This window comes from Coffea arabica, chromosome 11c (assembly GCF_036785885.1).
Source record: "Coffea arabica cultivar ET-39 chromosome 11c, Coffea Arabica ET-39 HiFi, whole genome shotgun sequence".
Lineage (NCBI taxonomy): Eukaryota > Viridiplantae > Streptophyta > Magnoliopsida > Gentianales > Rubiaceae > Coffea > Coffea arabica.
Window position 1 is genome coordinate 37,399,400 of NC_092330.1, and position 12,833 is coordinate 37,412,232.

The window sequence follows — 12,833 nt, forward strand, 5'->3', positions numbered from 1 at the left end:
GTGTGTTTTTTTATCTTTTAAAGGAATTTGTTCTTTAATCATCTATTTGACATGATATGCACTATATATATTATTTTTTATTTCGATTTTGTTATAGAAAGAAAAAAAGTGAAAAAAAAGGATGCAATTTTTTCTTGATTTAGTGTTGTTTTTCATACATTTTGCTTCACTTAAACCAATTTTTTCCCAACTTTTCTAATGTAATCTTTCGTTATAAACAAATCTAATTTTTGCCTTTTAATCTCTCCTAAATACTTGTACATTAAGCATTCATTTCACTAATCACCATGGAAGTTTGGTCAAACGTCCTAGTCCACAATCAAAGGTGCAAGAGGTAAACTGGTCAATCATTTCATCACGAAACATCCTCAAAACTTAAGCAAAACCTACAAATAACCGTGTGGATCGGAAAACCATGCCCCACACCCTGCCATTCAGACAGACAGGGGTTTAAAGTAAAACCCGTCAAATGCAAAATCCAAAAGTACTTTACTCTTGCGGTCCTCCAAGCCAAACAGGACATTAAAGTTTCAGAATTTCCATCTGCTGAACCTGAGTCATATTTTGATAAAAAAAAAAAAAAAAGAACCTGAGTCATAAGACATATTTAATCTCAGCCATCGGATCTCTGACATAAAATCTTGATCTGTCCAAAACAAACAGCTAAAAAATAAATTCAAAGCCAAATTGGTTCCCCCTCGTCCTGCCTTCTCTCTTGCACACCCCTCACCTCCTTTCAGCAGAGCAGAGCAGAGCGGACCCCTTCACTCTATCAGACGTTTCAGTCACCTCGAAATAGTCACCTTCATTTTCTTCAGTTCTATGCTTTTGGGGGCTCATGTGTCATCCCAAGATTGAAACTTTTGGGTTGAATAAAATGAAATTAATAAAGGGCCAATCTTTTCTTCTTCTTCTTTTACTAATTTCTGCTGTTTCAGCTGCTGGTGCTGCTGCTGCTGAAGGTTAGTGTCTTTCCTTCTTCCTACGTTAGTTCCACTGTATTTTTTTTCCCTAGTCTTTCATCTTTTCCATCTCTCGGCTCATTTTTTGCATTTTTTTGGCTGAAAAACTAACTCTTTACTTGGTATTGATTGCTTCATGCATTACTCTAGTGGTGGTCTTCAGCTTGTATTTTTTCCGGGCTGTTTTGTTTTAGCTAATTTCAAGCTGGGATAGTTTCTTTTTCATTTTGTTTTCACGTTGCAGTTTTAGTTTTTTCAGTAGCAATATTATGCTGTTCTAGTTTTAGTTTTTTTTTTTCCCTGTGCGCAATATGCTTGTATGCGGGAGTGAGACCCTTTACCAAAAGGATGTGTCTTGGTTAAGGTAAAGGTGTTAGGAATATAGCGTAAAGTTGAGAAGAAAGATTTTATATCAGCTAGAAAAAAGTGCAAAAGTTGATTAGCGTAAGCTTTGAATTTTGTTTGAGGTAAGCAATTCTATTAAGCATTTTTCTTGACAAAGTGGCTGTTTCTACGCTGAAAATAGGGACTTTTCTAGAGAAAGAGAGAATCTTTTCTTTGTTCTTCCCAAAGTAGGGTCTTTTCTGTGGATTTTTTTTTAAAAAATTTTTGGTGAAGCCCTCAATCTGACGTGGACCATCTACAGAACCTAAGCTATTGCGGCCCAGCTCATGTAGGTTTTTCTTTAAGATACTCCTGCTGCCACAGAAAAAGAAAAAGTTATATTGGAGGACGATTTCTTCCATTAAGTTCCAACAAATTTTTTAAAGAATGTCATTTTCTTGCTTGATGTTTAACATGTCGACATGTGACAAGCTGACAATGTTGTGATGCAATATTTTATATTATATGTGCCCATCATTTATCTGACAGTTTTTCCATGCATGTACTTCTTCCTATGCTTGTTTAGATCTTACAGAAGGTGCTTTGAAAAATTTTCTAGTCTTTAAATATCCATGGAGTAATATTATTACAGTAAGAATCTACTCTGGCTTTTTATAGAAGCTACTTTTTCTTCCGCGAGAAATTTGATTCCTAAAAAATTTTCAGCAGTAGCATGCTGGACCAATATTCTTGCAGAGAGGCTTTGTATCAATTAGTTAGCATTGTCTGTTTCCTATCGATTATGACCTCTGGTGGTGTGGAAGGCCATTGTGGGCTCCTATAAGAGAGAACATGTGGCAGTGGCATATATTTGAAGCTTTGACCTAATTGTAAAAGCATACCTGTTGGAGAAACAAGTGATTAATGAAAAAGAGAAGTTGACAAATAAAAGAACAAGATAACATATCTTTGTAGGTATAAGTTTAGCAATTTGAATAACCAGCAACATTTTGCAATTTATGATAATGACAATTGAATACAGGGATTAAAGATACATATTTCCTTGTGTCCTTATCTACTTCCTTATGGCCCTGTTTTTGTTACAAAATCTTATAGTGAATACATATCCGAAATCTTGAAGGCGATGGGGCTATCGCTGCCCACCAATCTTGTTTGTGCTTTGTAGTATAGCTAATTTTGAGTGTCCTTACCCAGCAAAAATTGGTAGTTTGTTCCATATTGATTTAGAGATGAACTCTTCTATTGTTATCTATCATATTTGTAATCAAGACTATTGAGTAGCTGGACTACAAAATTGCTTGAACTTGAGGAGGATCTTTGATGTCATTGGTTTAGCAAATGAAAAAACCACAATTGGTTTCAACTATAGTTTCCGTAAAGACTGCGTGATACCTTACATTTAAGATGATTACGATGGAAGTAATAGCCCTTTGGTTTGTTGCCTTGATTTAATTTATACATTTAATTTCTCACAATCTTTTTCTCTTCTTGCTCTTGATTCTGCCCTGCAACTCATTGTGCCCCTTCACCAGCAGATTCAGTTAATAGAGGCCCTAGTGCTATGAACCCAAAACCAATAATGCTATCTGATGCTGATGGCTGATTGTTTGCTAAATTTCATTTACTTCATTTTTTGCCAGGGGTCTTTTTAGAATTTTAGAATGATAGGATGCAATAATGATGCAAGAGGCAACTAATTTAAAGTGACTGGTTCTTATGAGGGGCTTTGCTGAGTCAATGATCATTTGTGTCTCCCTAAACAGTCATGAATCAGGTGCTTTATATAGCAGATTGATTGTTCTTGTATATGAAGCAGAAAAACTTGCTCCGATTTCCTGAATTTCAAATTTTTGAATTATATTAACTATGCGGTCTAAGATGGTATTTGGTTTCAATTCTTTATGACACTCATGTTCGTTGGAGTTCCTCTGAGAATTAGAATAATTTATGCTCCAACTCTTGCTCAGCCAATGCCTTTGCTAAACATCTTATTGTTTTTTGGGTCCTTGTCCTCCAGATGGTTTCATTGGTGTAAATATAGGTACAGACCTGTCTGACATGCCTGACCCAACTCAGGTTGTGGCCCTTCTCAAGGCTCAGCAAATCCGGCATGTCAGGTTGTATGATGCTGACAGAGCTATGTTACTCGCACTTGCTAATACTGGAATTCGTGTAACTGTATCAGTACCAAATGATCAACTGTTGGGAATTGGACAGTCAAATGCCACAGCAGCCAATTGGGTTTCCCGAAATGTTATTGCCCATATTCCTGCAACCAACATCACTGCTATAGCTGTTGGATCTGAAGTTCTGACAACCCTTCCAAATGCTGCCCCAGTCCTGGTTGCTGCAATGAATTTCATCCAGTCTGCCCTAGTTGCTTCTAATCTTGCTTCCCAGATAAAAGTATCCACCCCGCACTCTTCTTCCATTATTCTTGATTCATTCCCACCTTCTCAAGCATTTTTCAACCGCACCTTGGAGCCAGTCATGGTTCCCTTGCTCAAGTTTTTGCAGTCTACTGGCTCCTTCCTTATGCTCAACGTTTACCCATATTATGATTATGTACAATCAAATGGTGCGATCCCGTTAGACTATGCTTTGTTTCGTCCTCTTCCACCGACCAAGGAAGCTGTTGACCGTAACACTCTTCTGCATTATACTAATGTTTTTGATGCAGTAGTGGATGCAGCATATTTTGCCATGTCCTATCTGAACTTCACCAATATTCCCATAATAATCACTGAATCTGGTTGGCCTTCAAAGGGTGACTCTTCTGAGCCAGATGCCACTCTAGATAATGCTAATACTTACAATAGTAACCTTATCAGGCATGTTCTTAACAACACAGGGACTCCAAAACACCCTGGGATTGCACTGAGCACCTACATCTATGAGCTATACAATGAAGATCTGAGACCAGGGTCTATTTCAGAGAAGAACTGGGGACTTTTTAATGCCAATGGTGTACCTGTTTATATCCTACACTTGACAGGTTCTGGGACTGTTCTTGCAAATGACACCACGAATCAGACTTACTGTGTTGCAAAGGAAGGAGCTGATAAGAAGTTGCTGCAAGCAGCCCTCGATTGGGCTTGTGGCCCTGGAAAAGTGGATTGCAATCCGTTAATGCAAGGAAATCCATGTTATGATCCGGATACTGTGGTAGCACATGCATCATATGCTTTTGATGCCTATTATCACAAGATGGGTATGACAGATGGAACCTGTGACTTCAATGGGGTTGCTACCGTCACAACCTCGGATCCCAGTAAGTAATAAATATATTGTTATGCATTGACTTGGTTTACCAAGAGACTTTTGACGCTTTGTTATCTTAGTTACTGAGATTGTGAGGTGCCACAAAGAAACAACTAAAAAAAATTAATCAATAGCTATGAAATGGCATTTCAAGGGGAGATTTCTTTTCTTCTCCCTGAAAACACAGATGCAAATGGAGTAAAAGTCGTACTTTTTCTTTGATTGGGAGTTCTTGGCTTTGCATTTTATGCATACCTTCATCTGAATTAAGGTTTTTGCATAATCAGCTATTGGACGACTCTAATCCGCAGCTTGGAGAAGTTAGTGAAGTCAATGGTGAATGTATTTACTGAGTACAAAGACGAAGAAAGAAAACATACCAAGACTGATTTCTTTAACTTTAAATAAAGAATCTTGTAGTTAAATGTTCTATGCACTCGTGTAGATTAAATGCTTATACTCCTTGCTTGTAACATCATTTGTTGCATTATCAAATACTAATGTTCGTTCTGCTTGTGCAGGTCATAATTCATGTATATTTCCAGGAAGGTATGAAGCATTGAGTTTGTAACTATGGTTTTTGAGTTAGTCTACTATCTCTGTATTGCCATCCATATTCTGTTATTTATGTGCAAAAGCTTCATCTGAGAGTTTGTGTTTTCTTCTTGGTTTGTTATGAAGTGGTGGGAGGAATAGGACCACCACAAATGGCACCTCTCTAGCTCCATCGTCGAACTCCACGGTATCTGGCTGCCATTCACAATATTTAAACGAGAAAGGTGTCCTTTTTAACTCCATAACACTTGGTCTTATGCTCTGGGGTGTTGCTTTCTTGTAAAACATTGATCTCTTACTTTTTGCTGCTTTTGAACTACGTTGACACTTGAGAAACCTTTGGGTGGAAAACTGCTACAACTTCTGCCACACCCAATTTTGGTCCTCTGAATTGAGCTAGGGTTGGCATTGGGATCTGCTTGGATTATATAGCTGGGCAAGTTGCTTTGAGGTGAGTGGTACATTAACATGTACAAAGAAGGCTTTGGGATTATTTCGAACCATTGATGTAATTAGGTTAGATTAGAGTCAATTTGTACTCAAGGATTGTATTCTTTTAACCTGAAAATGAATTTGCCATAGAGTTGTCTCGACTCTTCATATTGTCATGTATCATCTTTTCTTTTTTATTGGGCAGAAAGGTTGGTAGAAGTAAATGACATTGAGATGTCTCCTTTGCTGCAAATTGTTTCGAGTGGTCAAGTTTATAATGGCACTTGTTGGATTTGATCTTTCTTTGTTTCGTAGTTGTTAATTTTACTCTTAAATTGCATTGAGGTGACGAATTTTTACAATAAGCAATGGGAATGTTGCATCAGTGGTAAATATAACCATTATATGAAACTAACGACTTTTTGCTAGAGAATTCAAAGTCTGTGGAGGTATTATGCAGTAGATGTAATGCTTATAATCAACCAAACAAATGAGTGGGAGTTCTCAGATGCAAGTCTAATCCATAACAGTTAACACATTTCATCTCATTGCTAAAAGTTCTAGTGCCCTTGTGATGATTAATTCTCTATAAATCTTGCATGACAATCTATACATACAAATCCTGAAGAGCCTACTAGGCTGCACTTTTGATCTGCATGTTGGCTACAGTAAGGTTTGTTGCAAAAACTACATTTTGGTAGCTGAAGCCAGCAGCCTAGACATAATGCATCCACACAAGCTGCCTCTACTGGATCTTCATCTTTGATACATATGCCACATTCTTCACACCTTGGGATGCAGTGTTGGCAGCCCCTGCACTCAAGCTTCTGCTGCTGCCTCATACTTTTGCAAGAATCTCTAGGGCAGTCAAAAACCACTCTTGCTTCTTTACATTTTGGGCATATTTCCACATCAATAGGAGGGTTTGAATGTTTAAATGTTGAAAACTCTTTGTACTCATGATAGAAGTTCAATCCTTTCTTCTGCCATGGGTGGTTTTCATCATCAATTAGACAATGTAGTATTTCAAGATCTTCTTTCTTCAAATTATAGATGCCGTTGATCCTTAGGCTCTTTAATTTGTGCTTATTTTTGGTAAGCAGCTTCACTGCTTCAATCACTCCACTGGTGCTTAAGCTGGTGCAAGCTGGTAACCAGAGCTGAGAAAAAGGGAAGAACTGAGACAGCAGCCTTTTCTAGAGCTTAGCTTTAGTCCTTCACTATGCCAACATAGCTTCACATCACAGACCAACAAAGTTTATCTAGTCCAACTAAAACCATACCTTATCGTTTTCCATCCCCTACAACAAAGGTAGTTACTTTGAACAATAACATAAAGAAGAATCAAATAGAAAGAACATGCATCGTGGAGGATGATGAAATTTAATTTTTTATTACTATATCTCCTGTTCCCACTAAAGGATGGCAAAGACAGGACAAAAGAATAAAAGGGTTCATGAATATACTCTGGTTATGTAAGGATTTCTTGCTATGACCTGGTGAAGCCCCTCATCTGTAATCTTTGAGCAATTCAACAAGGCCAGAGTTTTTAGCCTACCATCTGCTTTTGAGGTAATTTTGAGCAGATGGACATCGTTGAAACGCTTGTTCAATGGCTTTCCCACCACCATATTCAGCCATGGCAAGATATCGTTGGTAAGAACTTCTTTTACTGATCTGCAGACTTGAGCCATAACAAGAAGTTCATATAGAGGAAGATAAGACAAGACAAGAAATAGAGCTTCATGGGGCATCCCTTCTTCTTGTTGGAGAGGAGTATCTGAGGCATCTTGCACTAAGTTCTCTTCCATATGTGAAGCTAGTACAAACTCATCAGTTGACGGAAAGGACAGGTTTTAAAGGATGAAGGACAAGGTTTCGTTATCTTTTCGAACTCCTAAATTAAGTCCAGACAGGAAGAAGATGATGTAGAAGAAGGCTGAAGAAAAGGCTACTTGAAGGAGGAAACATTACGTGTCTAAATTGCTTGGTTGAGAAAATTTGTCGAGTATCACAGTTGGGCTGTGTTTGGCTCCTTCATTTTTAGAAGAATTAATTCTCTATAATTTGCTCGTAAATTAAAAAAAAAAATAGATTAAATCTCTGTTGAATTATCAAATATTTAGCAATTATACATCGATTTTAGATTCTTGCCATGCCATACACCTTTGTAACTAGGACGTCAATTTCTCCAGATCTATAATCCTAGCTTATTTGAGATTCCAAGGAGGAACATGTTTGAAAATCAGAAACTCGCAACAGATTTTTCTTGAAAACTATGCGAAATATTTTGATGGGATGAAAAATATATCTCTTTCTACGAGCAGAAGAAAATGCAGTACACATAAATTGTTTCTTTTGGTCATCAAACAGAGTTGTGGAGTTGATGAAGTGCTTTAGACTGTAAGTCTAACTGCTGGATTGTTCATCTTCAAGATTCTACTTCAAGAATTCATGAAACATTCAAACTTCTGCAATTAATCCTATGGACTTTAAAGGATAGTTAAAAACAGTACATTTTCCTCCTTTTCCTCTATTCAATAGGTCAGTTATCAGATACAACACAGAACGAAGGCAGAGAAGAATTACATATTGTCGATTTCTTTCTTCTTCTTTTTTTTTTTTTCCTTTTTCCCTTCAGCTTTTTACATAAGGTTCTGAGTTTCAAAAGGCAATCAGGATTCAAGATCTTTGCAATTACAGAGTATAAAATAACCATGGGTTTCAACGGTCTAATGGTTCAACAGCAGTCTTGAACAGAAGAACGTAGACCTTATCGATTGAGAAATACAAAAAACCTCCTGTGGAATGTGTCACGTATGAGCCAAAGCTTGTTCCAACAATGCAATGCCAAGCCGGACCATATGTCGAATCAAATTCCTGTAAGGCCAATACAGAAACCATTAACCAGTAGTCTGAAGTTGTCTACCATATGAAATTGTACGACTGTAAAAACAATGCATTCTCATGAGACATATCTTTGAAATAAAAAGGGAAGGATATAAGCAATCTAGTCTTGATTCTACCATAATTACCTCTGGACGAACATTGGAATTAGTTGCAGGAATAAGAAGTGGAGTATCAGAGTTACCAAGGTATCTTTAAGAAACATCCCTAAAAAAAATTCTCTGTCAAGCTTAAGGTTTCAGACTATGAAGCTGGCCGAATAAAGAAAACCTTCCCGTGATCATATAGGAAGATAATTGCTAACATACTAACATAATTCTACTGAATTTTTTCAGACCCTGATTATATGAAGTTCGAGCTGTACAATACAAGACAGAAGACAAAGTCCTCATCCTCTAATATGTTTTTGCTACAATGAAACCTGCAACGTGAAAATTAACATTCCATGATGATCCATATTTGGGCTTAAAAGGTCCCTCACATGAAAATTTTTAGTTCTTATTAGACATGCATACTGAGCAATACATTTGAGTCGAGAGAATAATTTGAGAGGCTTCAGTATATCCTTATTAACAAGGAGTACACAAAAGTAAACAAAACGAAGACATAATTAAGTTGAGACCAACAAAGATGGGCACCAAGGGCCTAAACACAAAGTTCATTGCTTCTAATGATGATAAAATGAGGTACGCCATCCATCATTTCAGATCAAGTGTTTGCTGTCTGAATCATAGTTCCTGAGATGTTATTTTCAAGAAATGATCTAAGATGCCAAATTGCACATGCTATACCCTGCAAAGGGCACAATCATGAACATCAACTAGAAGAAGGGTTTGGGAGGCCGTATCATTATTACCAACTGCTTCCCTCTGCACTGTTGGTCAATCAAACAAGACTCAGTTTGATTCCCCATTTATTTGACTTAAAAGAATGGAAACCCAAGAAAATGGTAAAAAAAAAAAAGAGTCCTTCAAGGCTAATTTTACTGGCCAAAATGACACCCCAAACATATTGCCAGAAGGATAGCAAAAAAATTAACAAAGATAATAGAAAGTCGTTGAGTTACAGGTACAGAAACTTGAGGTGGAATGGTTCCATTAAGGATGCACGGTCCCTATTACCAATTAGCAAAACTGTGCAATATGTGATCTTATTAGGACTTCCTTTGCCATGTCACGTCAATTCTCCTGCTTCAATTTAGATAGTTAAATTTTTCTTCAGATCGGCCTGCCTATAACTTGTCAAGTTCATGAAGTGATAATGATGTATTACAGCACATAGCAGCTTGTACCAATACTTGTAAAAAGAAGTAAATACAGGGTAAATAAACACCTTATGAGCTAAAAAAAAAAGAAAAAAAGGAAACAATGCTGGCAAAAGAGAAATATGGTTGGAAGTACTTGCCCCAAAAAGAAAGCTCGGAAGTAATCAATCCTCTAAAAACTTTACCAGCAGGATTTTAGTCCTTTGGCAAAGAGATTCAGCAATAGCAATGAAACTAACTCTCGATTTTCATAGGAAATACAGCCATCAACATAACTTATTGCTGATACCAAACAGCAGGATTGGCTCAAAAAAGCATGCTTATATTTTCCTTTCAATAAATTTGAAACATGAAGGCAAAGAACTCAACAAGAATGATGAAGCTCAGAAAATGAAGACAACACAGCCAAACGATATACACACATATATAGTTTTTAAATAATACAAATTTCGAAATTTGAAATGCAAGCTGCACATTTTGGAAAACATAACTCACTGCCCAATGAAATTTCCTCATATTATGTCAAAAGACATTTGACTTGCAGTATATAGTGTCAAATGTACAACCTGCAAAGTATAATCTCAAATGTGATAACAAACGTGGTCTAAAAACCATTTTGCCATAAATATAAACAGGGAGGAGGACAGTGTTCTAGATGTTGCATTAACACCGAGCAATCACCATGTTAAACTAACCGGAATAATCAAGTATCTAAGAAAAGCAGCCAGATACGAACCAAAGTTGAAAATACGAGTTTTCTATTGATTCTGCCCTTAGATATTAGCAATCAGTCAGACCAGCAACAGCAAGATAAATATATAAAGTAAAGCATTCCCTTAACAAAAAAAAGAATCTTTGGCACAATGTCATTAAGTAAAGTCATCAAGAATCTTTGGAGAACCAAAAAAGAACATAAGAACATATTGGCACAATGTAGTCCAATTAAGAGAAAAATACACAATTATAAATAAAGAATTTTAGGTATCTAGTAAGGGTGCCAGCAATCAATCATTTCTTTGCAGTGAGCTAAGGGTAGCTTAAATGCTAAGGCCACCCCTCACCAAAGCAATATGTCACTGTTGACTCTAATTATTCCATCACAGCACCCTAATATCCTTCCCAATGTCATGTACTCCAAAGGAAAAAAAAAAGAAAGAGGATTCATTTTCGATGCATCAAATTTACCATAATTGCACCAGAGAGAGAGAGAGCAATCTAAAAACGAGCCTTATTATTAGATTAAGCAGATAACATGAATAAAATCAGTACCCCACTGCTCTGTAAACTCAAACAAGCAAATAAAAGTCCCACAAATTTTTATACCAAGAAACTACACAAAATCAAGGTTCATCAAAGAAATCCAAAAGATTGAACAATCCAGAGACCAGAAGCTAAAAAATTAGTACTACTACAAGTTTGTAGTTTGTGCCGTAGCTGTTATACCTTCTTGAGAGAAAGAGCAAGGCGTTTACTATCCAGCTTCCCTTTAGGCATGGAGTCAAGATTGTTTCTAGCGCAATTAAAGGCGTGGTTCTGCAAAGACACCGCCATATCAGAAGCTCTCAAACGTACATTCAATCGTTCATGCTGCTCTTTTTGCTCCACAGCTTTCTTCTTCAGTATTAAGCTGTTCAAGAACTTGCTTCTTCGCTCCAACTCTGCCTCAGCTGCCTCCATTTTCACCTTCACCACCCCTTCATTTAAAACTCTATATTCTCGCAAGATTTCCAGATATGGGATTGCTTTTATTTCATTTTATTTTTATTTTTTTGTTTCTTCCAGCTTGAGGCATTAGAGTTGTTTTTGGTGAGGTGGTTAAGAAGATTAGGAAACAAGAGTCTCGAGTATAGTAGCTGAACAGCACCGCACTTTTTTGTTGTTTGTTTTTGGCATATTTTTCGGACATTTCGTCTCTTTTAAGACAGTTGTTGGGTGGATACGAGGTCGTTGGGGACGCCAAAATTTTGTGTACGCGGAAATTCTGGTCCAACATGGGCTATAGAACCTGTTTGTCTATGGTTTTTCACATTTCTTCTTTTTCTCTAGGAGTCCCGTTATAATTTTTTTTTTGGGTATTAAAGTTCTCTTATAATACTGAATATTGAAAATTAATCACCACAAGCAAAGTGAGCAGTTAATATTAAGAAGAAATATCGATTTTATCCTTAGAAAGTATTAATTTTGTGCTGTTAATACTTTTCTCTTACCTTTTAATGTTATCCAGGTAAAAAATATCTTTTTTGCCATTTAACAATTAGTTTACGTTTCCTTTATTTCTTTTACTCTCTCTCTCTCTGTAATTTTTGAACAATGGGTCTTCTAGGTCACCGTCTTTGAAATATGTATTTGGTCAATTGATTCTCAATCTGTGCAGTAGTTGCCAGTCAGTCCTAATGATGCTTTACTTACCATCTTTGGGAAGTTATTAGACCAAAATTCTTGATGATTTTGGGTTAAAATGTGATAATTGTCGAGCATAACTAGATAAATCATCGAATAAGTTTGAATATAATTTATGTTTGGATTGTGATTTTTTACAAAAAAAAAAATTATATTTTTTTAAATATATTTTTTAATTACCTTTTTTCTTTATATACATCAACTAATACATTTTTCTATACAACTGGTTGTAGTATCAGTAATGGTCAATATAGCACACGGACATTTGGCAAGTGCCAAATTGCCAATACAAAAAAAATCTAATTTTGGCTCCTCTTTTTACAGTAACAATACACAAGTCATTCCTACACTAAGCTCTCTTCCTTTGAGTTCTTTCTACCGTAGAACTTTGCATTTTTAATGAATGACCTTTCTTATTGTTTTCATCTTAGATTTTTGGTATCATAAAAATGAGGGAGGTTGTGTTCTGCTAATAAATATCCTCAAGAAGAAAATTAAGGGGGTTGTGAATGTCCGGAACATTTTCATACCTGAGTTAACCATTTGTCATGATCGACAGGTAAAATGCAATGAATTTGCTTAATAAGGACATTACTTTGTGATTCGGAGCAAGTACTTGCTAGGAGTGCAAATGAGTAAACGAGTTTAACACTGCTAATATTTAAATTTGTTTGATTATTTTAACTAGTTTAAAATTACATTCAAAT

General features: G+C 36.4%; 3 protein-coding genes across 4 annotated transcripts; 1 reads left to right on the forward strand and 2 right to left on the reverse strand.

Annotated features, from left to right (window-relative positions):
• The first annotated feature begins 516 nt into the window (after positions 1-516).
• On the forward strand, positions 517-5,854 carry LOC113715559 (glucan endo-1,3-beta-glucosidase 3-like). 2 transcript variants are annotated; one of them, XM_027239787.2, is made up of 4 exons: positions 517-962; positions 3,325-4,578; positions 5,090-5,117; positions 5,250-5,854. In XM_027239787.2, exons 1-4 carry the CDS (start codon positions 839-841, stop codon positions 5,404-5,406), a joined length of 1,563 nt encoding a protein of 520 aa, XP_027095588.1. In that variant the 5' UTR covers positions 517-838; the 3' UTR covers positions 5,407-5,854. The 2 variants fall into 2 exon arrangements, with proteins under 2 accessions (XP_027095588.1, XP_027095589.1); XM_027239788.2 differs by lacking the exon at positions 517-962 and adding an exon at positions 1,588-3,081.
• A 249-nt stretch (positions 5,855-6,103) lies between these two features.
• Positions 6,104-7,504, reverse strand: LOC113715560 (F-box protein SKIP28-like). Its single transcript, XM_027239790.2, has 2 exons — positions 7,022-7,504; positions 6,104-6,715 (listed from the first exon to the last, which is right to left on the reverse strand). The coding sequence occupies exons 1-2, from the start codon at positions 7,364-7,366 to the stop codon at positions 6,134-6,136; spliced, it is 927 nt and encodes a 308-aa protein (XP_027095591.1). The 5' UTR covers positions 7,367-7,504; the 3' UTR covers positions 6,104-6,133.
• Positions 7,505-8,055: 551 nt separating this feature from the next.
• LOC113716518 (uncharacterized) lies at positions 8,056-11,605 on the reverse strand. Its single transcript, XM_027240897.2, has 2 exons — positions 11,170-11,605; positions 8,056-8,435 (listed from the first exon to the last, which is right to left on the reverse strand). Exons 1-2 carry the CDS (start codon positions 11,401-11,403, stop codon positions 8,280-8,282), a joined length of 390 nt encoding a protein of 129 aa, XP_027096698.1. The 5' UTR covers positions 11,404-11,605; the 3' UTR covers positions 8,056-8,279.
• Between the last annotated feature and the right edge of the window lie 1,228 nt (positions 11,606-12,833).